The following is a 27,456-nucleotide window of genomic DNA, read 5'->3' on the forward strand; positions in this document are numbered from 1 at the left end:
AGGCTACGCTCAGCTTCGGTTCACAACTGGTAGAGCAACAAACCTGGCGAATCAGGACAAGTGAGCACAATGTTGTCTACTTCCGCCGCCTCCCCGACGTCGCCTGTCGAGTCGTCCCTGCGGAGTGCGTACAAAGCGTCAATCTAGCGCACGCCGGCTAGATTTTGTGACCGGCTCACCTTTGGACGGGCTTCCCCAGGGCGGAGGCCATCTGCGCGTGCTGAAAATGGCGACCCTGCAGCACTAATCCTTGCGAAGGGGCGTGGTTGACCATCGGGTAGTTACCGGCACCGGCCGGGGATGACGTTAGGCTGTGAAAAAGCAAACCTGGGCCGTGACCTCCCTCATTTTTTTCCCCTGGGACTTTCAAAGTACTTTAGGACAGCGGGCTTTTGAAAGTAAAAAAAAAAAAATCCTCAATCGTGTGGCATACTTGAGCTTTTTGGGCCTGGCAAGACCATAGAAGCGCTTTTCGTACGTCCTCAGGGGGTCGGCAGAGATGAAAGGCCTCAAAGGTGGAGACTGTGTGCACAAAGTTAGCAGAAGTAAGCTAATGCTAACCAAGCTAATGCGAGAGACACCTTTCAGTGCCAAACTCTACAAATGAGTATCACTTGTAACTAGGTGTGTGCCATCTTAGGCACCCCACGATTCGATTCGATTACGATTCAGGGTGCTACGATTCGATTTTTGAACGATGATCACGGTATTGACGATGATCGCGGCTATCGCGATTATCACGATTATCGATGCATCGTACATTACTGATTAATAAAGTAGCCAAACAAATTTATGTCCATTATTTATTTAAAATATCCTTATGATTTAACAGGAACGATGGAAACATGCCCATACAACAAAAAAGCTGCCCCTAGGCTGCTTTTTTTTATGTACATATTTTTTACAAGTAAGTGCAAAAACATTAACCATTTTCTCAACATCACAATACAATAAAATTTACACTGGTGGAATGAATTCCACATTTTTTGGACACAAACAAAGTGTCTTTAGAAATAAGACTTCTTTTAACCAATGTACTTTGTTTTCAGGGTTTCCTCCCTTGTGTAACTCTTGGAGTGACAGGTGGAAATAACAACTGCTCTTGATCACTTTGAACTTGTGGCGTTTATTGCCGAGCACACACACACACACACTTTCTTCTCTCCCTGCCCGCCCACGCGCACACACGCCTGTCGGCTTCAAGGCAGCACTTGCAACAACAGGTTTCTGTACTATTTCACATGTTTGTAGTGTTACCTACTTAATCATGGTTTTAGAAGTTCTGCGTATGAAATACACGTTAGCTAATTAGCTTAGCGCTCGGCGCTAACTATTAAAATCTCAAAAACAACAATAAAGGCTAAACAGTACAAGAGGGTTCATGTACTCACCTCTTATAGACACACACAGGTCTTAGCAACACACTCAGGACATTTTTCAATTGAAATGCCTTAAAACTACTGCTGGACATCTGAAAGACAAGGAGCAACGAACTATCTCTCTTCCTTTCTCGCTCTAAAAAAATAAGCTGCGCGGCAGTCGTGCTTCGGTGCCCGCCTGACTCATACACAAATTTATTTTCGAGTCTTCTGAAAAGGAGTACATCTCTCGCTCAGTGGCCGTGCGTGCGTCGGTTAAAGGTGTCTGGACGGCAAACGTGTCTTGAATTTCGTTCCGCTACGAGCGGCTGTCATAAAGTTATGAGTGAAAATCATTGTTTTTGAACCTTTATGAATCGTAATCGAATTGTCACGTGTCGGATCGCAATGCATGTAATAATCGATTTTTTTGGAACTCCTCTATTCCCTATGCAAACCTACTCCCTTGCTTGTAACAGCCCATCCAACTTCAAATACATTGGATTTCTATTGTCTAGAGCCATAAAATTGGGTTATGGATGAGAGGTTATCAGTGATTGGGGTGGTCGACTCATTCCCGATTCCCTAACTCGGAGAGTCGAATTGAACGAGTTTTCTCTCTTGTAAAGTCGCAGTGAATGATGAGATGGAATCAAGTCTCTGATGAATGTTTACCTTGTTTCCGTGCGAGGACGGAGACTCCAGCTTGTCGGTACCTGGCGAAGTCGTCACGGCGGAGCTAAGAATTAAAGCGGCGTGTCTGTCAAGGTTTCAAAAAGCGCAATGGAAGGAACGGTGGGTGACGCTTACCGATGGTCCTCCTCATTTTCTCGTGCAGAGAAACTCCATTTGTGTTTGTAGCCGCCGTCCGGACGAGCCTCCGATCTTTCCAGAGCTTTCGTTCAGAACGAAAACAAACAAAAACAGTTGACTCATGTCCCGCATCTCAGGACCACCTATTTAACCGTATTCTCTGGACTATAAATCGCACAAGCCAAGAGGTTCCCACTCCTCATACAACCCCTAGCAAAAAGTATGGAATCACCAGTCTCGGACAAGCACTCACTCAGACATTTTATCATTTGGCACAAACTCCGACAAAAAGCTTGAAAAAATAATGAATTAGTTCAAAAGTGCAAATCCTTAGCATTCAGAAACACTAAAAGAAATGAATTAAAAAAAACATTGTGGTGGTCAGTACGTGTTACTTTTATAGAGCAAGTGCAGGAAAATAAATAAGGACTCACTCCATTCTGAGGACAAATATATGGAATCACTCCATTTTGAGTAGAAAACAGACACACCCAGTCAATTTCCTTTCCTTAATTGCCTCAGATCTGCTCGTTAGTCAGCAGGTAAAAACAATGCAGTTCTCACACCTTGGAGGGCTGCTGGACCAAGTGGATTAACAAGAATCGTGGCTCCAACAAGAAAGATGTGTCTTGAGACCAAGGAGAGGATTATCAAACTTCTTGAAGGTAACGCTACACATATGGTTGCCAAAGATGTGGGCTGTTCACAGTCAGCTGTATTAAAAATCTGGACCAAGTACAAACAGCATAGCAAGGCTGTTAAAGTTAAGCGTACTGGTAGACCGAGGAAGACATCCAAACGTCATGACAAACAGCTGAAGGCCATATATCTTGAAAACAGAAGATGTACAACAAGACAAATGAAGAAATGGGAGGAAGGTGGAGTCAAGGTACAGTGCCCTCCATAATTATTGGCACCCCTGGTTAAGATGGGGATGGGTCAGTGATGCTGTTTGGCTTCCAAAGGCCCTGGGAACCTTGTTAGGGTGCATGGCATCATGAATGCTTTGAAATACCAGGACATTTTAAATCAAAATATGTTGCCCTCTGCCCGAAAACTGCAGATGGGTCATCACTGGGTCTTTCAGCAAGACAATGACCCTAAACATATGGCCAAATCTACACAGAAATGGTTCACCAGACACAAAATCAAGCTCCTCCCTTGGCCATCTCAGTCCCCAGACCTAAACCCCATTGAAAACCTGTGGGGTGAGCTGAAGAGGAGAGTACAGAGGAGAGGACCCAGGTCTCTGGATGATTTAGAGCAGGGGTTCCCAACCTATTCCACTAAGGCACACTGTGGGTGCAGGATTTCATTCTTACCAAACAAGATGACAACACTTTTTCCCCAATCTGGTGTTTTACAAGTGCAATCAGTTGATTGCAGTCAGGTGTGGCTTGTTTTAGCAGAAGCCTCATTGGTTCAACTGTCTCTGCTGGATCGGCTGGAACAAAAACCAGGACCCACAGTGTGCCTTGAGGACTGGGTTGAAAACCCCTGATTTAGAGAGATTCTGCATTCTTTTCCCATCTTGTGAAACATAATAGGAGAAGATTAGGTGCTGTTTTGTTGGCAAAAGAGGGTTATACAAAGTATTAACACCAGGGGTGCTAATAATTGTGAAACACATTATTTGATGTCAAATAATTATTTCTTTATGTGGGATTTTTTTCCCCACTGAATAAATGCACTTGTATTGAAGGTTGGATTTTTCTCTTTTTTCCCCCATTAAGGTCCCATATTATTTAGAAAAAAAATATCAGAAGCTAAAAAACACATCTTAACCAGGGATGCCAATAATTATGGAGGGCACTGTATATGACAGAACTGTGCAAAATCGCTTAAAGGAACTGGGATTTTCAAACAGGAAAGCTTAAAGGAAACCATCATTGACACTTAAACAGAAAAGAACAAGACTGCAATGGGCTAAGGAGAGACAATCATCGACTGTGAAAGACTGGATCAAGGTTATTTTCGGTGACGAGTTAAGAATCTGCATTGGACAAGGTGATAATGCTGGACCTTTTGTTTGGTGCCGTTCCAGTGAGATTTACAAAGATGACTGCCTGAAGAAAACATCAAAATTCCCTTAGTCCTTGATGATACGGGGCTGCATGTAGGCAAAGGCACTGGGGAGATGGCTGTGGTTGACTCTTCAATAAATGCACAAGTTTACATTGAAATTACGGACAGCTTTCTTATCACTTCAATTGAAAATATGTTTGTGATTTTCCAAGATGACAATGCATCATGCCACAGAGCTAAAACTGTTAAAGCATTCCTCGGAGAAAGACTCATCTGGTCAATGTCAAGGCCTGCAAATAGCCCAGATCTCAACCCTATTGAAAACCGGTGGTGGAAATTGAAAAGAAATGGTCCACTGCAAGGCTCCGACCTGCAAGGATGATCTGGCAACTGCAATCAAAGAGAGTGGGCACCAAATTGATGAAGAATACTCATCAAGTCCATGCCTCAAAGACTGCAAGCTGTCATAAAAGCCAGAGGTGGTGCAACCAAATACTAGAGATGTGTTTTGATTGTTATTTGTTTGTTTCTCATGATTCCATATATTTGTCCTCAGAATGGAGTGATTCTATATTTACTTCCCAGCACTTGCTCTATAAAAGTAACATTTACTGACCACAACGTTTTTCTTTTAGTGTTTCTGAATGCCAGGAGTTGCACTTTTGAACTAACTATTTTTTCACGCTTTTTATCCGCGTTTGTTCTACGTAATGAAATGTCTGAATGCTCGTTCTGAATGCTAGGGTTATAATGCCAGCCAATCCGTGAACCCCTTGCTAAATAAAAACATCAGTTTCATAGGATGACAAGGTGAAACGCTACAAGCAACTCCAATAACTTGTTTATGTTGACAACATTCTAAACTAGCTTAGGTAGGGGTACACTTTGGCGCTAATTAGCCCCCTTCATTGCAGATGGAGCGAGTCCCTCTCGGAGATGTAGCCTACTAATCATCTCTGGAGACAAGAGCACGACTGCACAGGCCCAAAGGAGGCGAGGCCCGGTCCTATCGTTGAAGGTAAAAGCCATCTAGCTTCCACTGCTAGCTGGCACATAACAGGACCAGGGCGAAGCTAGCCCGTTTGGTCTTCTCCGGGCCGAAGCAGTCGGCTTCTCATGACAGCAATGCTAATGTTGCTCCCGCATTTTGCTAAGCCCAAAGCTTTGTCCTGACAAAATAACGAGCTAACATGAACCGCTAGGCCTTACCGTGTAACAACTGGCCTGTGTTGTTGGCCATCTTTAGTCCATCTTCGTCTTTTTTACGATTGCGTTTCTTCTCCTCGGAGCAGCTGGGACGCCATCTACCAAGTAAGTGGTATAAATGCTAGCGTCGACGGAAACGGAGACTTTGCTTCCACAATAAAAGTACGGTGGCGTTTTGGGTCCTCGATGCCGAGAGCCGTCATGTTTTTTTCCCCAAAATTTTTTACGTGTCTTATTAATGCAAATCAAATTATATTATAGCTTGTGGAATGATTTGACCTTCTTTCGGATGAGCAGAGCTGTCGACTTTAAACGTGGACGACAGACGGACGTCAATTTCCTGCTCTTGCTTAAACGTCGTGAAACTTGACGTTCGTCATAGCGCTTGTTGTTAGCGGGTTAGTTTCATTGAGAACGCCAAATAAAATGTTAAATTTAAAAGTGACTAAAAAGCAAAAATGGTTAAAACGGTCTCCTACTGTAAAAAATAAAAGAAATCTTTCATTGAGAACGCTAGTCTCCATTTCCCTTGTTAATATTGAGACATTATGTTCTTTCTGTGCAAATGGAGAGGAAACTATTTCCCATTTGTTTTGGGAATGTACTTACACCCAGATCTTTCGGGTTGACCTGAACAATTATATTAATTCCAAAGTTGTGCCATCATTGAAAATTGTTCTTAGACATATTTTGTTTGGCCTATCCAACGTTGAAGAACCAGAAATGGATTAAAGATATGTTGTAAATCTTATTTTAATGTTGGCAAAATTTCACATTCACTGTGTAAAATATGCTAATCAAAGACCAAATGTTCATGTTTTTGGGAAAATGTTTTCTTTAGATTTGGACGATTTAAGTTCCTCTTTGAACCCCAAAGCTATAAGGACCAAAAGACTTTGCAAACAGTATGGCTTAAAAATGACCACGACCATTTTATTTATTATTTTGTTGTTGTTGTAAATCTGTTGATTGTATGTGAATTGTTCGCCCATTAATTGTAGTTGTTTTTGTGTAAATAAAGTAAAAAAAAAAATTATAATAGTTTTTCCCCGGTTATTGACTGGCAGGAAATGCCATTGACAGCGTTGGTTTCGGGCCACTTCCTGTTGATTTTGGGGCTTTTTTTTTTTTTTTTTTTTTTTAAAAGAAATAAGATCAATAAAATTTAAATGAATAAAAACAAATACACTGCAGTTATAACCCACAATAATACTTGATTGAAAAAAAAAAAAAAAAGACCTTTAAAGCAACACTTGGTAACTTTTCAACCTTTATCAAATATTTCCAAAACATTTATGGAAACATTTAAAGGGGCTCTGTATCGCTTTCATTGCCATTAGTTAACTTTGTTTTCAGTGAAAAACAAACAAACAAAAAATCTAGACATGTGCCGACTACTTTGCGGCATATGTGACTTCCCCCTTTTTCCCATTCATTATAAAGATTGAAGTAGATGTGTACGCTTTCCTGTTAATTCTGCAAAGATGGCAGTGCAACAAAAGACAAAGTCATGTCTGAGGAGAAAAAAAAAAAAAAAAAAAAAAAAACAGGCCACCAGGATATACAGAATAAACATTGGGCAGGCTTTCACTTACTGGTGTCACGCCCACACGCCTCAACCAAACACGTCAGCGCTGACGAGTTTAGGTGGGGTGTTTATCCACACTAAGCCACACGGTTGCTAACAGTCATATGCTATCGTTTAGCCACAACTGGATTCATTACCTTATTACTATTCATCCTTCACACAACCGCAGGATTCAGAAGTGTTGTTTAATCCATCTGCAGGCAACCGGAAGATTGATTTTTGGTTGATGATTTTACGACACTGGGGGTGTGCTTTTTGTCCACCAGCATCGCAAAGATTGACCAAAACTAAAGTTACCAAGTGCTGCTTCAAACTCATTGCCCACCATTGATGACACGAGAGTAGACCTGCGATCCATTTGGATGTTCATTAGCCCCTCCCAGTTTCAATGAATTGGACGTCTAGCACCGTCAATGGCACTGAAAGATAAGCATTTGGAGCCAATCCTCTCAGTTTCAATGAAATAGATGTCTGTTGTTGTAAATGAATTAATGGTAAATATTCCAATTTAAAATGTTTGCTTTTGTTAATTACAAAAGGGAAGAAACAGCATTCGTTTCATTTTTTTAATGCTAATGTTTTCAACAAAAAGGAAAAAAAAAAAGTGAACAAGCGTGGTTTACCGCCGCAGACATTATCCCCAGTGTCCGTCGAGACCCAAGTGCTGAAAATCCAACTGAGAACGTAATCTCCGAACGCGTGTTCCTGCTGTCTTTTTCGCGTCACTTCCCAGCAAAAATTCCAAATTTTAGTCTTCTTCAAAAGGTCAGTCCAATTCCTCCGAGATGGCCATCTTTTTGGAAAATGGCCGCCCTTCTCGGAGGGTCTCGGTGGATGTCTGGTACGAGTCGTGGAGAAATGGGAATTGAATGCTAAGAATGTGCGTGAAAATGGAACGGACACTGGTTATACGTAAACGAGAAAATAGTGGTCATGATTGAATAGAGGAGTCTGAGCAAATTATCCACAGAGTGCGGCGAAGGTTTCCCACTGTTCGCATGTCCACGAATCCACATTGAGCAAGGAGCGGAACGCGTCACCCCACGGGCCTCCTGTCAAAGCCCTGCAAACACAAACATGGTCGCCACTGCTTTGATGCTTTTACGACACTGTGCACTGGTCCAAATGAGAAACGCAGCGTGTGTCCACCGGCGGCGTTAAAAATCAACCAACACTGAAAAGTTACCTATTGTTGCTTTAAAGTGCATGTGACACGAAAAAGCATGTTTATTTCATAATACACGTGGTATTTTATGCTCCTGAATGATATGGACCGCTTGGATGTGTGTGGAAGCGATCGCTATATTTATTTAGTGTTTGAATCCCGCGCCATGAAAATGAGTGACTTCCGCATTCGGTCTTGCATTGAGGAGGAGGAACACAACATGCCCCACAAAAGTTACCTAGGTGAATTCTGTTATAATGTAGTGGTCACTACAACATCCTCAAATAAGTACGTAGTAACTGTAAATTGAAAGGAGATACCAAAAGTGTTCAAATTGGAACGCACACAGACCTTTGCGCCCCCGAAGTCACGCGTGACGAGAGAATAACGAGCGTCGAGCCCGATCCCAGAGATGAAGCGTGTTCCAGTGGATGCGCGTTACCTCGGTCCAGAGCTATCCGCCGTCCGGCGCTCGACAGCTGCCGTCTTGTACTCGGTTAGCAGGAGATGCAGCCTTTGGGCCACGTCCGGGGAGTCCGCCTGATCCTCCCGCGCGTCCGTCGCTGCCGCGCGCCATTCCAGAGGAAATAGCCAATCGGAGCCCGCTCCCATGCTGAAATGAAAAGGCGTGACACGAGGGGAAGACCAGAGCCTCCAAATCAGAGACCACGGTCCTCAGTCGGAAAAGGGTGGAGTGCCCTCTCCGGGTCGGGGATGAGATCCTGCCCCAAGAAGAGGAGTTCAAGTATCTTGGGGTCTTGTTCACGAGTGAGGGTAGTAGGGAGCGAGAGATCGACAAGCCGATCGGTGCGGCATCTGCAGCAATGCGGACACTGCACCGGTCCATAGCGGTGAAGAAGGAGCTGAGCCGAAAGGCAAAGCTCTCAATTTACCAGCCGATCTACGTTCCTACTCTCACCTATGGTCACGAGCTGTGGGTCGTGACCGAAAGAACAAGATCCCGGATACAAGCGGCCGAAATGAGTTTCCGGGGTGCCCGGGCTCTCCCTTGTAGATAGGGTGAGAAGCTCGGTCATCCGGGATGGACTCTGCGTTGAGCCGCTAATCCTTCATGTTGAGAAAAATTAATTCACGCGTTTGTTACATCTAGAACGGATTACTGTAATTCCTTACTTACAGCTTGTCCTAAAAGTTCCCTAAAAGCTAGTCCAGAACGCAGCAGCAAGAGTTTTAACAGGAACTAATAGAAGAAGGCACATCACCCCTGTGCTCCAATCCCTTCACTGGCTTCCAGTCGAGTTTAGAATTAAATTTAAAATCCTCCTTCTTACATTTAAGACCATTAATGATATGGGGAAATCTTATCTCACATATGCTCTGGTTCCATACCGTCCCAACAGAACACTTCGTTCTCAGAATGCAGGTCTACTGGTAGTTCCCAGGGTCTCTAAAAGTACAGTAGGAGATAGAGCCTTTAGTTACCAAGCTCTTGTCTTATGGAATCAGCTTCCAGCTGATATTAAAAAGGCTGACACAGTCTATACATTTAAGATTAGACTAAAAACGTTCCTATTTGACAAAGCTTATGGTCAGGCAAGTTGAAAACTGCCCTTGGAGCTATAATGCCGGGGGAAGTACAGCCACTGAGTCCTATCTCCTATGTTACACTCTACCTACCACTTGCCTTTACCTTGTTTCTCTTTTCTAATTCTAATATCTAGTTGACTAGTCTCTTCATCACTAGTCCCCCGGTGTCCCCTTTCCCCCCTCCCCTCTGGGGGAGGGGCTATTTTTTCAGCTGCAGCCGCCTGACTATCCTGACGCCTGGCTGGATGGACGTCCTCGTTGCCCCCACTCTCATCTGGCTAGATGGACACCCTCATGTTCCCTCACCCCATTGCATCTCTACAAACTGGAACTCCTTCTGCTAATATCCATCAACAGTCCTGGTGCATCTATAGCCTGTCAGTCCTGGGAGTGGATCTCTCCTGACTGTGGTTCTCCCCAAGGTTTTTTTCCCACTGGGTTTTTGGAGTTTTTCCTTGCCGCCATGGAGGGTCTAAGGATGGGGGATGCCCAGGACATGAACTCATCTCATTCATTTACTGTATCTGACTGTATCAAATTGAGTCTGTAAAGCCCTCTGAGACAACCTTGTTGTGATATAGGGCGAAACAAATAAAATTGATTTAAATTGAGAGGAGGCAGCTCAGGTGGCTCAGGCATCTGGTTCGGATGCCTCCCGGACGCCTCCCCGGAGAGGTATTCCAGGCATGTCCCACCGACCCAGGACACGCTGGAGGGACTAGGTCTCTCGGCTGGCCTGGGAAAGCCTTGGGATCCCGCCGGAGGAGCTGGTTGAAGTGGTTGGGGAGAGGGAAGTCTGGGCTTCCCTGTTAAAGCTGTTGCCCCCGCGACCCGACCTCGGAGCAAGCGGAAGACGATGGATGGATGGCGAGGGGAGGGAGCCCTGCCTCCAAACTGGACTCACGTGTGACACGAGATGAGAGAGTCCGGCCGTAGGTCCGCAGGCTCTGCGCCGCAGGCGCGCATCGCCTCCATCAGCCTCAGCAGGGAAGGCGCCAAGGCCGGCAACGAGTCCTCACTCAGCAGGCGCTCCGAAAACTCCTGCGGGAACACATACGTCACGGTGCCGCCTGACAAACGCGCCCTGACAAGAGGTCACCAACTGAGAAAATGTGTGAGGGCGGGGTTTCGTAGACGGTGACGCAGCCGTCCCGAAATTGAAAACGTTGGACCCGCGGCGAGTCTGCGCCAGCCGGCCAAGTATCGGTCAGACGACCGAACGCGTCAAAATCCCTCGAGACCTGGCAGCGATCCACCTGAAGGACACAGGTGTGTCACGAGGGTGGCGGCTTACGGGTAGCTAGCGGCGTCGTCGTCACCTTGATGATGACGGAGCATTGGCCTCGCGAGCCCTCGTAGGCCAGCACGCCACTTTCCGCCAGAAGGCGCCGCGACGTCTGGTAGCGCTTGCCGCCTGCCCCGGAGGAAAGGGAAAAAAAAAAAAAAAAAAAAAAAAAAAAAAAAATCACAACTTCGGTGGAGTTCATCATCATCATCACTCGCCACACGAAACGTGACGATCAGTCACGCACCGAGACACACGACGTAGTCTTCCTGCACGTCCGGAAGAGGCTCTTCAAACTCCACGCCGGAAGGCAGGTCGCAAGACATCACGTCCCGCCGGTGCGGATTAGTGCCATCCCCTTTCGCTACACAGATAGCGTAGCGTCACTTGTCGCCAAACTCGTACTACTTTTGATTAAATGTCTTTTTTTTTTGGGACGTCGATGTCTTACAGCGAGTCTCTGGGACGACCTCCGCCACGGAAGTGAACACCTGGTCTCGTGTTTGATCCGGACCGCCGTTGCTACGCTGTCAAAGTAGACCAAGACATTTGGACTACAGATATCTCGATCAAATATTGTTGGCTAAGCTCTTGCACGATGTTATATTAGCTTTAGCTCCCTGTAACAGCCTATAGGCAGTGTTTACATCTGCATTTGTTGCAATAAATATGCAGAATGAAGGGAAAAGTATCTTTTCTAGTATTTACTGTTTGTATTACTTTAAAACACCCAATATAAAATAAATAGCACTCATACTATAGTTTAAGGAAAACAAGCAGAACATATTTGCCATAGGGCATAAGAGATACATGACGCCTTCTTATCACGGAAGCCCAACGTGTGCGTCATGCAACTGACGGAGCAAGATTGACGATGACATCTACAAGCTTACGTCTGCACCATAGACTCCCGCAATCACTTCTCCCAGACAGTTCAGAACAAATGGCGGGACGTCTTGTCCCAACACAAGGAACACCGGAGAACGCCCGATATCAAACTGATAACCCGACTGCAAAGACTCCAAGAGCCCTTTTGACGCTGAGATGGCCACATCCACAACCCTCGTTGCCCTGACCATAGTAACTACCGAATCCTGCTGTCCAATCCACAAACTGACAATAATCCTAAAGAACGCCCAAGCACACCCTTCTTCTGCCCACAGCCCGCCCATTGAGAGCCTTCAAAAAGACTGAATGCTTCACTAATCGTTGTCATTTTTCTCGGGAAGCTTTTGTTGACTTGTGATATGGTGACCTTGGAACGAGTCTGCCTCCTCACCTGAGTCTGTTCACCTTTCCGTTTGATTGCTGTCAACCTGAATAAGTTGTCAACTTGTGCTTCGAAGCCTTTTTCCAGCTTTTAACCCCTTCTTGCCAAATGTATCACATTTGATACTTAGAATTTCATGATTTTGAGACTAATTCAGAATTTTGAAATCTCTTTCCTCAAAAAATAAATAATGGATGCAAGTCAACTCATGCATCTGCATGTTCCATGAGAAAAAAAAAACAGGATTTAGCAAGCGTTATAGATATTAGAGCGCTTATTACACATATTTTTTTCCCTTTTTTACAAATGTGAAAAAAAGGTTTCATTAAGACCTTATTTTTCAAATTTTATGATTCTCGGACAATTGTTTCATTTTGAAAGCATTAAAGTGTTAAAATGGAGTCAGTACAAGGGGTTAAGACTAAGGTGAACGCACGGAGTTTGGCTTTTTGGCCAGGTTGTCTGAGTCTTGCCGGCACGGGTGATTGGATCTGCGGAGGCGCGGGTTCGACTGGCTTGATTCCAGCAATCTGGCTGAAAGGTCAGATTCCTTCAAGAACAACATTTTTTTTTTTTGTGTGTGTGTGTCCCTTTTGGCAATTTTTTTGCACCTCCGCTTACGACCCACCAATCCAATTTCCAATCAGGTTCACCCCTAATTTGGACTACGGTTCATCAATCATCCTCCATCCGAGACCCACCTGAGACAGACCAGCAGTGTCTGGGAGACGAGCGGTCTTGTTGGCGCCGAGGTCCGCCTCAGACATCCTGTTGGATCGGAATTTAAATGGAGTCGTGAGGAGACGCGTTCCCACACTTTGGTTGTCGTACAGGCTTACCCGGAATACGGCGGCAGCGAAGAAGGTTCCTCAGAGACGCTGCGGGTAGCGTCGTAACGTGCGGACTGCCGCATCAGGCTGCTCCTGTGCGCCACCTGCAGCTCCAACTGCATCTTCTCTTCACACAGACGCAGACATTCCTCTAAAGCGAGATAAAAGCACGGTCAGTGGCAGAGAATGAGTTAAGTTAGCACAATATCAGTATTATCTGGGACTCTTTGGAAAAAAACCCAGATAGTGTTATTGGGTTTTTTTCTGAATGGGATTTCTTCGGCGAGCCGCAAAGCCTGAACCGTTTGACCGATCGGCACCGTTCAAATATCGAAAACGACTGGAATTTTCACGCGACGCAGGGAATTTTTCAAACGACCCCGAAAAATTTTCCGTTCGCCCGTAAATGCCGATTTTTCCCAGGTTGAAAAAAAAAAAAGGTCAAAATGTAGTCCAACAATTTTTGACCAAATCACATAATTTTTATGTTCCGGGATGGTGAGGACATAAAAGTTGTATACAGAATTTGGAAAAAATTTACGGTTCCCCGGACATTTGCCAAAAACATTCCCATTCATTTTTAATGGGATGCAATGTTGGTTCAAATTTCCCATTCACTTCCAATGGAATTTCCAATGGAATTTACAGTGCATTAATGCCATTGACAGCCATGTATGTTGAATCTACCGATGCCAATGTACTTGGATTCTATTGACATATGTAAGTCGATGCCATTGACGTCCAAATTTCCCATTCATTTTCAATGGCAAAAACATTCATGTCCCCAAATCAACAGGGAATGACCAGATACTAGGGGCGTAACGGTACATAAAAATCTCGGTTCGGTACGTACTTCGGTTTTGAGGTCACGTTTCGGTTCATTTTCGGTATAGTAAGAATGCAAAATATAAATGTGCTAGTTGTTTATTACACACCTTTGTGCTTTCAACAATAGGAACATTAGCCTATACAAAGCTCGAATTCTGCTCAAAAAGTAGCGGGTATTTAAAGATAATCCAACAACAATTTGCCTTTCAGACACCGCGTATTGGTCAGCTTTCTTTCTGAAAGAAAAGAAAAAAGAAGTCCTGTGCTAAAGAGAAAAGCAATCCCAATGACAAAGATTTTTTACAAATGAAATGCCTCAATGAATCTTTTTTTTTCTTATGAACGGTTTTCAAAAGCTTTATTGGTGGATTTTCTCAAGTTAAAGCGCCACACAGAAATTCATAAATTTAATTGTGTAAGCAGGATCTGTGTATTATTATTATTTAATTACAGGTGTTTTAGGTAATTCAATTTATTTTATTTAAATGGGCTATTATTTATTTTATTATGTGTTTATATTTTACAAATGTGATGTAGTATTCATTTATATTGTATATTTTATGTTGTATAACTTTAGTTCCTATGTGAATATTAGTTCCTACTTGTTTTGTTGTGGTAAGAGGGTTTTGTATTGAACACGGGGCCGTGTTCAATTCAATTCTATTGGTTAATATGATAGCAGAGAAGGCAACAGTAAATTAACAAAGTCAACTGTGCCCTGATCTACCACTCGAGAGATCTGATGGACTAAAAAAGTGGGTTACGATTGCATATTAGTTTGAAAATCGACCGGATCCACCGTATTTTTACACGAGTGACTTCCGGTCTGCCCGATCCTAGCTACCGGTAGTAGTATTGACGCAGGAGGGTCGCGTCTCGCGTCAAATAATAAACTCTGCCGTTCTTTTTGCGTGCATTGTGTTGAGCCGCTTCTGGGACGCGTCTAACACTGGCCGCACTGCGACTGGTATGCATTGGCTGATTGACTTTATTTCGCTGCGTTCTCGCGGCGGCCACGTTGTTGCGCCGTTGACGTTTCTGGGTTATACTGTTCTACCGTGTTGGTCCTCATTATTGTAGAGAAGACACAGAAAATATAATCCACACAAACAAACTGTAACCCGATTGACTCACAGCCTCGAAAAGTAAGGGTTACATTACGTCAGAAACTCGTTCAGTACGCCTCCATTCCGAACCGAGCACCAAGTACCGAAACGGTTCAATACAAATACATGTACCGTTACACCCTTACCAGATATCAATAGCACGTGTCCCCCAAATGTCCCAGATTCCACTGACGCATATGGAATTCTATGCTATTGACGGCCATGGAAGTCCAACTTTCCCCATTGATTTTCAATTGCATTCACTTTAATGCCATTGACGGCCATGTTTGTCGATTCTATTGATGCCAATATAGTTGGATTCCATTGACGCAACTGTAAGTCGATGCCATTGACGACCATGGACGTCCAAATTACCCATTCATTTTCAATGGCAAAAAACAAATGTGCACATTTTTCTTTTTTGTCCAGCAGTGTTTTACAGTTACAAAATGTACTGTCAATAGTTATTGTTTGCACCTTAATGACAGATCTTGTCAATTATTTTGTGTACATGTGTAAACATTGTACCTGCATTTTTTTTGGTATTATTAGTTTAAGTATATGTTTTGTTAATTTATTTTTATTTAATCAGACTGTGCATTGTATTTTTATTTGCTCAAACGAAAACCACCTTTACCACCTTCGACCTGCCTTGTACTTCACCGACATTAACAAATGGACCCATTCTTGTATGAAAAAAATAACTGTGGACCTTCAAGATTTGCCCTGCTCTGGTCATCTTCAGACCGATTGGTGGTACTACTTTGGCATATGGACTAGCGAATCACCGTAAACTGGGCGCCATCTGCCGGCCAAAATTTGCATTACAGGAACAACTCTAGTGATGGCGATATAAAGTTTTGTCGTCGATCATATCGTACAGCACTGGGAGCGCATTTACCGTGCAATTGCTTCTTTCGTTTGTCGAGAAATTCTTTAGCTCGAACCTCTTCGAAGCATAGCTCGACGCCGTCTTCGTTCAGCAGGTCTCGGCGGTACCGGTGATGGATCGGGACCCCGCCCACTTTTTCGGACTCCTCCGCCAAACCGGCTGCACTCAGGCTGCGACAGATTGAGTAAAACGAGTCGTGTAAAATCAAAATAATAATAGTTGGGGTATTGTGCTGCACACTTTTTTAGCAAGACGTCTAGAAAATGAAAAGCTAGGAGGGGAAAATGGCTGTCCTGGTAACTAGCTTAGGGTGACTCAAGTTCATTGACAAAGAAGTGAACAGTTGAGAGGCTTACTTTTCCGATGTGTCCAGTTTCTCTGGCTGCGGCGGGTCGGCAGCCATCGGCATCGCGGCCTGAAAATCACAAAGCAAACATGTCATCTGTCGCTCATTTCTATTTAAAGTAGGGTTCATTTGACACAACCCATTTTCTCTGTAGAAATAAGTTAGAAGACAACAAAATTCTGCATTTTACAAGTTTTTGTTGTTGTATATTTCTGTCGTTTTTCGAAATCAAATCCTGACGAAAATCTTGTGCATTACACCGGTTGTGCCAACGCGATAAAAGTCGGAATTTCAAGAGAATTAAGTTGAACCGATCGTGCTTCGAATAAAAAGTTATATGTAAAAGAAAGACGCCTTTTACCTTTGACATTTTTTGAAAGACAATTCGAAATCTTCGCGGGCTTCTTCTCGTTTTTCCTCTTCTAAATAAGGCTGAGTTGAAGGTCATTTATGCTCTCTACTGCCACTGCTGGGCAAAAAAAATAAATAAATAAAAAAAACCTAAATACAATCTGCATGTATTTATTGAAATATATATGGGTTAGGGTTAATTATGAAATATATAAAATACAATTAATGAAAAGAAACACGTAAATTATCTTGTACCATCTTATTTCTGCAAATATTTTATTGTGTTTATGAGATTCCAACGACGTCGGTATGCCTGTGCGAAAGTATTACGTGAACGAAATAAGTGTATCACAATACACACGTTCTTACAAAATTCCGTTTATAACACAGTGAGGTTATAATCACCATTTTTGTGCTGTAACAAATCCTACACTCGTATAATAAGTTTTCTTTTTTTACAGGCAACTATTTCGTTTCCACATGAGATAAGCGTGAGGCGTCTGTGAATATGCCAATACAAAATAGTCTAAAAGATCCCAAAACAAAACTGACCAAAGTTAGTCAGTGGCTATACACGTGAACCAAATTATACACAGAAATAATGCTTGTACGTGAGTGAAGTTTTTAAAATTGTAACTCGTAAACATGGAATTAGCCATTGTTGTAACAAATGCAAACAGGCAGGTAGCTAGCTATCTTCCTTCGTGTAGTTCGAATGAAGAGTGAAGATAAAGATGGCGGCAGCATCAGTTGCGATGCGGCGTTTCGAGCCCAACTTTTCCGCACAAAATCAACAAATGCCGGACTGGACCGACAAAGAACTCAGCACCGGGGTAAGTAGCTCTTGCGGCTACCTTCTCAAGTCAAACTCATCCCGTTTAGCTCAAGGAATTATTAATATAGAACACCGGCCGGATGAGACAGCAAATCTATAGCAGCTAAAGATGCTAACAATGCTACAAGCAGTCATACCAGAAGGAAAATACTAATGAGCATTACAGTCAGCAAGTGACCTGTGAAAGCCCCCCCCCCCCAAAAAGACTGAAATTTAGCTCATTCACTGCCGTTCAGAGCTATCGACATCTAAAACGGCCAGCATTGAATGGTCATGTCTCAGTGCAATTGAATGGCAGTTTATGAAAAACCGCTGAAGTCAAAATTCAATATGGTGGTAAGGTTGTTCGTGTAATTCCTTAGTTCGAGGCTTCCAAGTGGTAATATGACAAAGTTAGGCTTTGCTCAGTGTAAAAACGCCGCTTTAGTACAAAAACCCCCACATGTATTTCAACGGGGCCATTTTTCCATGATTTTCAATGGAACCAAAAATATTTTCAAAATATATCTAGTCATCTAGTATATCTAGTCTAGACATTTAATGCGTTGCAAAATAATTTCAGGAGATGTAAAACTGAAAAACAAGTGTGTGTGCTTGCATTAACATTTATGTTGACCTACACAAAATAACATTAAATGTTAAGGGTCTAAGGATGGGGGATGCCCAGGACTTAATTCATCCGCTGTTTCTGACCGTGTATCCTATTGCCTCTGCAAAGCCCTTTGAGACAACCTGGTTTTGATATAGGGCTATACAAATAAAATTGAATTGAAACACATATTCCCACAAAAAAGTCTAAATATGCCTCTAAACTAATTTACAAATGCAAAAACAAACATATTAAGCCAAACAAAAACTCTCATGTTGGCCAGAACAGGGAGCAGCTGGATTCAGCCTAGACGAGTTATTCACTGTTGCCACCAGAGGACAGTGTTTCCCGTCAAGTTCAAATACGAATCCTTAGGTAGACATTTATAATATTACCGAAAAAAAGGAAATAAGGCAGTTATTTAGTTTGAAAGCTTGCAAGGAGAAAGAGGGGGAAACTATCTACAGTGCCTTGCAAAAGTATTCGGCCCCCTTGAATCTTGCAACCTTTCGCCACATTTCAGGCTTCAAACACAAAGATATGAAATTTAATTTTTTTGTCAAGAATCAACAACAAGTGGGACACAATCGTGAAGTGGAACAACATTTATTAGATAATTTAAACTTTTTTAACAAATAAAAAACTGAAAAGTGGGGCGTGCAATATTATTCGGCCCCTTTACTTTCAGTGCAGCAAACTCACTCCAGAAGTTCAGTGAGGATCTCTGAATGATCCAATGTTGTCCTAAATGACCGATGATGATAAATAGAATCCAGCTGTGTGTAATCAAGTCTCCGTATAAATGCACCTGCTCTGTGATAGTCTCAGGGTTCTGTTTAAAGTGCAGAGAGCATTATGAAAACCAAGGAACACTCCAGGCAGGTCTGCGATACTGTTGTGGAGAAGTTTAAAGCCGGATTTGGATACAAAAAGATTTCCCAAGCTTTAAACATCTCAAGGAGCACTGTGCAAGCCATCATATTGAAATGGAAGCATCAGACCACTGCAAATCTACCAAGACCCGGCCGTCCTTCCAAACTTTCTTCTCAAACAAGGAGAAAACTGATCAGAGATGCAGCCAAGAGGCCCATGATCACTCTGGATGAACTGCAGAGATCTACAGCTGAGGTGGGAGAGTCTGTCCATAGGACAACAATCAGTCGTACACTGCAGAAATCTGCCCTTTATGGAAGAGTGGCAAGAAGAAAGCCATTTCTCAAAGATATCCATAAAAAGTCTCGTTTAAAGTTTGCCACAAGCCACCTGGGAGACACACCAAACATGTGGAAGAAGGTGCTCTGGTCAGATGAAACCAAAATTGAACTTTTTGGCCACAATGCAAAACGATATGTTTGGCGTAAAAGCAACACAGCTCATCACCCTGAACACACCATCCCCACTGTCAAACATGGTGGTGGCAGCATCATGGTTTGGGCCTGCTTTTCTTCAGCAGGGACAGGGAAGATGGTCAAAATTGACGGGAAGATGGATGTAGCCAAATACAGGAACATTCTGGTAGAAAACCTGTTGGTATCTGCACAAGACCTGAGACTGGGACGGAGATTTATCTTCCAACAGGACAATGATCCAAAACATAAAGCCAAATCTACAATGGAATGGTTAAAAAATAAACGTATCCAGGTGTTAGAATGGTCAAGTCAAAGTCCAAACCTGAATCCAATGGAGAATCTGTGGAAAGAGCTGAAGACTGCTGTTCACAAACACTCTCCATCCAACCTCACTGAGCTCGAGCTGTTTTGCAAGGAAGAATGGGCAAGAATGTCAGTCTCTCGATGTGCAAAACTGATAGAAACATACCCCAAGCGACTTGCAGCTGTAATTGGAGCAAAAGGTGGCGCTACAAAGTATTAACGCAAGGGGGCCGAATAATATTGCACGCCCCACTTTTCAGTTTTTTATTTGTTAAAAAAGTTTAAATTATCCAATAAATTTTGTTCCACTTCACGATTGTGTCCCACTTGTTGTTGATTCTTGACAAAAAATTAAAATTTTATATTTTTATGTTTGAAGCCTGAAATGTGGCGAAAGGTTGCAAGGTTCAAGGGGGCCGAATACTTTTGCAAGGCACTGTAGCTTCTGCATTCGTTCTAACTAGCACTTCCTTCACCTCGCTTTTTATTTGGGATTGCCCTAGCAACATATGGTGTCTTGCCATAATAAAGGGAAAGCAAGCTGGCGACTCCCCTTGTATTTGTTTGGCTATGTGTGTGCATGTAGGTGGAATTAAATACATGTGTGTCCGTACATTTCAGCAAAGCAAAGCGGCATCTTTGCCTCTGTCCTTGAAAAGGCAAGAAGGCCTCTTCTAGGTTTCTTCAAGACAAAATATTATTTCTTTGTGAACAATAATAATAGGCAAAAGCATTTCTTTATTGCGAGCAGCAATTGATAGAGCAAATATATAATAACAACTTAATAATTATCTAATCAAATACATTTCATGAAGCAATAGCATTTGGCAGGTAGTAAAATGCAACAATAATATTTCTTAAATGTCCCAATTTTAGTTGATCAATGTCTGTAGCTTGTATTGAAGTTTACCTGTTGAACCTAGGCTGGTTTAAACTAGTCAGAATGACAAGGCAGTTCTATCAAGAGCTAAACATGTCTATAGTTATCACTCAAAAAAGTGTACTGCAATCACTCATGGAACATACTATTATAGCAATCAATGCTTTGTTGTGAGTCTTCATTGGTAAAAGCAAATATTTAATAACCATTTAATAATGCTTATCATTTCCTCCCAAACCAATAAAACTAAATGCAAAACTTTCAAAACAAACCATTAGGGCTGCAGCTATCGAATATTTTAGTAATTTAGCAATCGACTGAAAATTCTATCGATTAATCGGATAGAACTTTTTTTTTTTTAGGTAAAGAGCAATTATAAATATAGATGAGAAAACAAGACATTTCATCTAATATTGAACAATTTTCAGTCAATCAATGACTTTATTTTCGATGTACATTGTTGAAAACAGCCGACAATTGCGTCTCAAATGTGATTTAAAAAAAAAAAAAAAGACTAATTCACTGCTTTCACTCCAAAAACTTTTAGATCTTGTAAAAAAAAAATATATTTCTTACCTAAAAATGTAATTACACTTGATAACACACATCACTTAAAGGTGTTTTTCCTACGTGTTTCAATTGAATTTCCACTTGTGTCAAGCTATAAGTTCTAGTTAAGTTTTAAGTTATTCTAAACTGTAAGTCATGATAGGATTTTGAGTTTTTGCAGTGTTCAAAATAAATGTTGTGCTGTATTGGAGCACATTTGGCACCAGTGCTACTTGGTGTTTTATCCAGCAATGACTACTGAGCTCAAATACACAGTTAGCATTACTAAGTTTTTATTTAACACCCTAATCACTCTACAGCACTGTTTTCACAGATTAAATAAAGCCTGTATGTAAGAGTTAGCTACGCATCGACAGTAGTCATAATGAATAGAAACCTAGCCCTGCGCAGGGATAACGTTACGTTAGCAAGTGACAGTAACGTTAATCTTATTTATGAGCGCTGAGAAGTATACCGCTTTAAGATGGCGGCTGTTTCATTTATGCCGCCGAGTCGGTCATTTCACATCTAGTTCTACGTACATGTGATATCTATGACACGCATACAGACGCTACCTGCTACCACGTAGCAACATGAAAGCGTAGTTTTTAGCAATGTTGGCGCAGTTTGGTATTTTTTTATTGCTTCTTCCTCGACGCACATGACGTCAGCGCTAGAGCTGGGAATCTTTGGGCACCTAACGATTCGATTACGATTACGATTCAGAGGCTACGATTCGATTATAAAACGATTATTGATGCACCCCCCTCCTTTTTTTTCTCTTTTTTTTTTTTTTGTTAATGTTTTGTACATTAGTTCCAAAATTGTTCAAAAATACTCTCAGGCTAAACCACACTACTATTTCTGTATCAAGTTAACATATAGCAGTAAACAAATATACAAAAATAACATTAAATAAAAAACTCCAGTCCCCTATTCTGTATCAGCAGCTTTAAACTACATTAAATTAATTTAATGTTGTGAATCAACCGTTAAATTTGTTAAAATTGCTCCCGTTATTCCATAATTTCCCTTTTGTCTACTTTCGACATGTGAAAGTTTTAAAACTATTTTAAAGATAGATTCAAGTCAATATTTTACCGATTTAGGAGTATTTTAGATAAAAAGTTAATTAGGTTTGCTTGGAAGGTTCGCTACAACAGCCTTGCAGGGAAGTGTACTGCTTTTAGATGGCGGCCGTTTATAACGCCCGCATCTAGCTTTTTGTAGATGTGCTGCTAACACTACCAAATCTAATATTGCATCTAGTCCTATATAAATGATATCCACCGTAACATTATATGGATGTACTTTGTAGCAGCTTTTCGGCAGCAGTCAGGTATGTTGTTGTGTTTTTTTTATCTCGTTGCATGAGTTGAGCTAGAGCCGTGAGTTGAGCATTAGCATTACCCGAGGGGCCGGGTAATGGGAAGCATGACGTTTAGCTGCTCTCGCTTCGTTCCTCATTGACCTCGCGGCGCGCTGAGAGTGTTGTACTTCCGCTTTACTTGGCATATTTCAATAATCGGAATTTGGATGTTCGTGAATCGTTCTCGAATCTTCCATGGCCGAATCGTGAATAATCTAAGAATCAGAAATTTTGCACACCTCTAGTCAGCGCGTTGTCCCGCATTAAAAGTAGTCTAAAACATAATGCTTAGAGCTGGCAAAATTAAACGATTCCTCGAGGTGAATAAAATTACTCGGATCAATTTTTAAACTCGAGTTGCTCGAGTATTCGTTTCAGCTCTACAAACCATTAGAATGCCGCTCTAATTAAACAAATCATCAAAGCACCAAAATTTAAGGCGAAGCTTTTTTCTAAGCGAATTAATCGTTCCCGCATTAATCACAGCAAAGCTATAATCGCAAATTCTCTGGAAATGGACTTTTGTAGCTTTTAAAGCAACTCCTGGTTTGTCCATCACTCTCCATGGTAGCCAATGACTTGGTGGATAAAGAATTTCATGACCATTTAAAAAAAAAAAAAAAAAATTGGCCAAGTCTGTTGGAAACGCGCATGGAATTTGTCTGTTTTAAATGATGGACTGCCCGTTTCACGGCAGACAACCATCATGGCAGTGGAGTACGACGGCGGCGTGGTCATCGGTGCAGATTCTCGTACCACCACTGGGTGACTGTCGATCTCGTCGCCAAGGTCAGCGTGAATGGCTGCCAATAATAATAAATTGATGTTGTTTGTCAGAGCTTACATCGCCAACAGAGTGACAGACAAACTGACGCCCATCCACGAGCGCATCTTCTGCTGCAGGTGAGAGAACGCCACGCCGCCTTCTATTCGTCCTCTTTCCATCTTTCGCTCACGCGTCTTCCGACATCGCAGATCGGGATCGGCCGCCGACACTCAGGCCATCGCCGACGTGGTCACCTACCAGCTGGGTTTTCACAGGTAGGAAACTTTAGCGTCTTTGATGCTGACAGCCGCAAAAAAAACCCAAACTTTTCACCCCCAGCATTGAACTGGACGAGCCCCCGTTAGTGGAGACGGCCGCAAATCTGTTCCGGGCTAGCTGCTACCGCTACCGAGAGGAGCTGACCGCCGGGATCATCGTGGCGGGTTGGGACCGCAGGAAGGGCGGACAGGTAACGGCATTTCTTAACGCCGGCCGTCCGCGCGAGGACTCACGCGGCCGTTCCGGCGTAGGTGTACTGCGTTCCCGTCGGCGGAATGCTGGCGAGACAGCCCGTGTCGGTCGGCGGCAGCGGCAGCACTTACATTTACGGCTTCATGGACTCCAACTACAAAGCGGGGCTGAACCGGGAACAGTGTTTGGAGCTGACGGCCGCAGGTGAGACCGAGCGACCCGACGCAAAGAAAGCGATCGCTAACGAGATCGTAACTCTTTTTCGGCAGCGTTGTCGCTGGCCATGGAACGAGACGGCTCCAGCGGCGGCGTGGTCCGATTGGCCAGCATTTCCGAGGAGGGCGTGGAGAGGCGTGTTATCCTGGGAAACCAGCTTCCCAAGTTTTCCACACACTGAACACATACACACACACATTTGTCAATAAAAAGTCCAGTTGAGTTTTCCCTTGCTTTGTGACGTTCCCAAATAAACGGCCGAGCTGTGCTTCTCAAACTTTTCCTGCTTTTGACTTTGGACGTGAACTGTCAGGAAGTCGGTGGAGGCTCAGTCAATGTTCTTTACTTCAGTGTTTTTCAACCTTTTCAGAGTCAGGGCACATTTTTACATTGGAAAAAATCTCGGAGCACACCACAAACCAAAAATGCTCCAAAATGACTTCCTGTATACCAGGGGTGTCCAAACTTTTTGCAAAGGGGGCCAGATTTGGTGCGGTAAAAATGTGGGGGGCCGACCTTGGCTGACTTCCTTTACGTAGACCAATATATTTAAGCAAATTTTAGCAAGCCATTCTGTGTGTCACATTTGCTTTATTATTTTTTTAAATTAATAATTTCAACAATCTCGCAACTAGCCTTGTGGCATACTCTTTCGAATTTTGGGCTCTTGCGAAATACTGCTGCTGTTAAATTAAACTAGCTTCAAGTTGCTTCAATTTCTCGCTACGTATCTTCCCTGTAATCTTGTTGTACATGTCAGCGTGTCTTGTTTCGTAATATCGCCTCACACTGAACTCTTTAAAAGCAGCAAATAAGGCAGACACAGTTGTTGCGTATTTTAGAGAAATGGTCCAATTTCCACCTATCCTTGAAGCGTCGGCCGTCGCGGTCAACTTTTTTTTATTGATTGTCGCCATTTTAGAAAATTGGGAGTAAAGCCTTTTAGTGGGTAAATGAGGAGCAGCTTTTAGTGTGTAAGCTACTTTATATGCTGGTAGCAGTACTGCTGACCAATTTATTTAGTATCAGGAAATAAAACACCCAGAGTATTCTATTCAAATGACAGTCACAAGGAGAAAAACCTCCCACCTCATCAGGGATAAAACCATTTGCAGGCAGAAACCACTCGAGTCTCAAGGTTTTAACGTGCACACTGGGTTTCGGCAGATGAGAAGCTAGGCCTCGCAAAAGTCTTCCCACCTGTCGAAGCGCGCCCAGCCTTTTTATTTACAAAGTCACATGGTCAGAAACATGTCATAACAGTGGGTATGTGGTGCGCAATCATTGGTTAGGTCAGAGTGAGTGAGCACTAACTGCTTCTCCTCCTCAAAACTGGATGCTTACTGTGAAACAGAAGTGAAACTTATTACAGGTCGACTTGGGAATTTTCCACAGACCTTGGGAACTTAGCTGTAGCTGGGATGAAAGGGAGTGAAGATTAGATGAGAGTCCACAGAAACTAGAATCTCAAGCATATTGCTTCACAGGAGTTAATAATTGCGTTTTATAAGCATGAATAAAATATACAGTATTCTTTCAAGTTAAGTCTGTGTGCGGGCCAGACGTTATTGATTTTATGACAGAGGCTGGGGGCCGGATGACATCTGTCCACGGGCCGCATTTGGCCCCCGGGCCGGACTTTGGACATGTCTGCTGTATACAGTATATTTAATTTTAAAATAATTTCTCAATATTTATACATACTCAGTGTGAAAGATGAGCCTGTTTCCCTACTCACGTGACGTCACAGCCACGCCCCCGCGCCATGTTGTCCGGATACTCGTCATGTTAATGCATTAGCGCTTCGTAAATTCCTCCTATTATGGCGTGTTTTTCTGCTCGTTAACATTAATAATCAAAATGGTGAAGTCGTGTGTGGCGGTCGGTTGCAAAAACAGAGAAGATAGACGGAGAGACTTGAATTTTTACCGTATTCCGAAGAGGAGACCGAGATTGACTGCTGCAATTCGACGAGAAAACTGGGCTCCAAACGACTACCACAGATTACGTAGTAGTCATTTTATATCTGGTAAGATGCATTTAATATATATTTAGAGGGTTTTGGGCTGACAACCACAATTAAGATCATTGCTAGGCTAATCGCCGACAACATACACTCAGACGTTGTGAATGAACTACCTGAAAATATATAATTATAAGGGGATAATCAGACAGTTGTCATACAATTAATTTACAATTTCACTATTGAGGTCAAAAGCCAAAAAATAAATTCAACTAGGGACAATCTGGAGTAGTGCTATCGCACTTCATATTTATTACGTATTATATATGTATATAGTGAGAGTGCTATCGCTAAACCATATAAACATTAAAAGCCCTAGCTCCATTGACAAATGATATGAAATACATTAGACTTGACAGTGGATGTCAGCAAGAACAAAAGATTTTGAATTGAAAATTTCGTAACTCACCTTCCGAGCACAAGATTCCTGCCGAATTTTCGTGTACGAGGACCTGTTTCACCCAACCAGCAACGTAGCATTTATAAGCCTCCAAGCTCTTAAAGTTTTTCAAACTTTCGTGAGAATAGGCTGATTTTGTGTGGACAAGATAGTTGTAAATATCAGGATAGCAGATGTCAGGCGAAGCCAGCGGGTCGAAAAACATCGATTTAGGCATCAAATACGGATCTGGCGAATGGATAAACTGAAGCTTTTCCACGTAACGCCTTTTATGCAACGGATCCAATGAGTTTACAGCGTCAGATAACACCGGGGCTTCCATGAATTGCTCTATAACTTGCTCGACTAATTGAAAACAATGAGAATAGGTCTGAAAAAGAGGTACAATTTGGCGGCCGGAAACAGCGACACGCCCATTTTGTGACGTAGGTGAGTAGGGTCTTTAGATGAACACAAAGCCGATATCCTAGCAGGAGTCATCGTCAACAGTTCTCAGTCTCTGTTATTATTTTTCATTGCAGTTAGACTTGAAAGCTCAGAATGATCAGACAGGGGACTTAAGCAATGTCTAACCGCATTAGGGCCGAGCATCGCGCTGACAATAGCTTTGCAGGCAGGTAGCATTAAGGTCTCTGCCACAATATGGGACTTTTTGGATTTAGCAACACAGGGTTACAGGCTTTGAGGGCTTTCTCATTTACCTGTGTAGTTTTTCTCAAAAAAGTGGCCTGTTCTTCTGTGTTTTCACGAAGGCGAACAAAATAGTCCATTGATTAGTTTTGAAGTGATGGGTGTTACGTTTGGAGATGACGTTTAGGTTAGCTGCTCGTGTCGTATTCAAGGACTGCTCGGATTTCTAGCCGTCAGCCATTTTACTGTCCTCGACAATATGTGGGAATAAAACACTGGGAGGATTGACAGTCGTCCCTAGAGCTGGAAATCTTTGGGCACCTAACGATTCGATTACGATTCAGAGGCTCTGATTCGACTAATAAACGATAATTGATGCCCCACCCCTCCTTTTTTTTTTTTTTTTTTTAATGTTTTGTACATTAGTTCCAAAATTGTTCAAAAATCCTCTCAGGCTAAACCAAA

At 42.6% G+C, this 27,456-nt stretch overlaps 3 protein-coding genes and 1 long non-coding RNA gene across 4 annotated transcripts in view; 2 read left to right on the plus strand and 2 right to left on the minus strand.

Moving 5' to 3' along the window:
• senp6a (SUMO specific peptidase 6a) overlaps positions 1-5,574 on the minus strand; it is a 26,185-nt gene extending 20,611 nt beyond the window's left edge. Inside the window, exons 1-6 of the mRNA XM_057823358.1 lie at positions 5,406-5,574; positions 2,169-2,253; positions 2,034-2,097; positions 434-522; positions 180-311; positions 44-117 (exon numbers count right to left, since the gene is read on the minus strand). Coding sequence (XP_057679341.1) covers positions 44-117; positions 180-311; positions 434-522; positions 2,034-2,097; positions 2,169-2,253; positions 5,406-5,436 — 475 coding nt within the window. The 5' untranslated portion in view covers positions 5,437-5,574. The remainder of the gene's footprint in view (positions 1-43; positions 118-179; positions 312-433; positions 523-2,033; positions 2,098-2,168; positions 2,254-5,405) is intronic.
• LOC130907869 (uncharacterized) lies at positions 5,074-13,254 on the plus strand. The gene is made up of 3 exons (XR_009061540.1): positions 5,074-5,214; positions 12,906-13,010; positions 13,092-13,254. It is a non-coding gene; the product is annotated as an uncharacterized LOC130907869 (long non-coding RNA).
• Positions 7,553-16,697, minus strand: LOC130907867 (uncharacterized). Its single transcript, XM_057823359.1, has 12 exons — positions 16,622-16,697; positions 16,271-16,329; positions 15,924-16,084; positions 13,098-13,239; positions 12,960-13,026; positions 11,440-11,515; positions 11,236-11,352; positions 11,023-11,117; positions 10,807-10,959; positions 10,608-10,744; positions 8,598-8,768; positions 7,553-8,053 (listed from the first exon to the last, which is right to left on the minus strand). Exons 1-12 carry the CDS (start codon positions 16,628-16,630, stop codon positions 7,951-7,953), a joined length of 1,290 nt encoding a protein of 429 aa, XP_057679342.1. The 5' UTR covers positions 16,631-16,697; the 3' UTR covers positions 7,553-7,950.
• A 583-nt stretch (positions 16,698-17,280) lies between these two features.
• Positions 17,281-24,160, plus strand: psmb6 (proteasome 20S subunit beta 6). The gene is made up of 7 exons (XM_057822858.1): positions 17,281-17,444; positions 23,183-23,250; positions 23,323-23,388; positions 23,461-23,526; positions 23,591-23,720; positions 23,782-23,926; positions 23,992-24,160. Exons 1-7 carry the CDS (start codon positions 17,346-17,348, stop codon positions 24,117-24,119), a joined length of 702 nt encoding a protein of 233 aa, XP_057678841.1. The 5' UTR covers positions 17,281-17,345; the 3' UTR covers positions 24,120-24,160.
• Positions 24,161-27,456: the final 3,296 nt, after the last annotated feature.

This window comes from Corythoichthys intestinalis, chromosome 19 (assembly GCF_030265065.1).
Source record: "Corythoichthys intestinalis isolate RoL2023-P3 chromosome 19, ASM3026506v1, whole genome shotgun sequence".
Lineage (NCBI taxonomy): Eukaryota > Metazoa > Chordata > Actinopteri > Syngnathiformes > Syngnathidae > Corythoichthys > Corythoichthys intestinalis.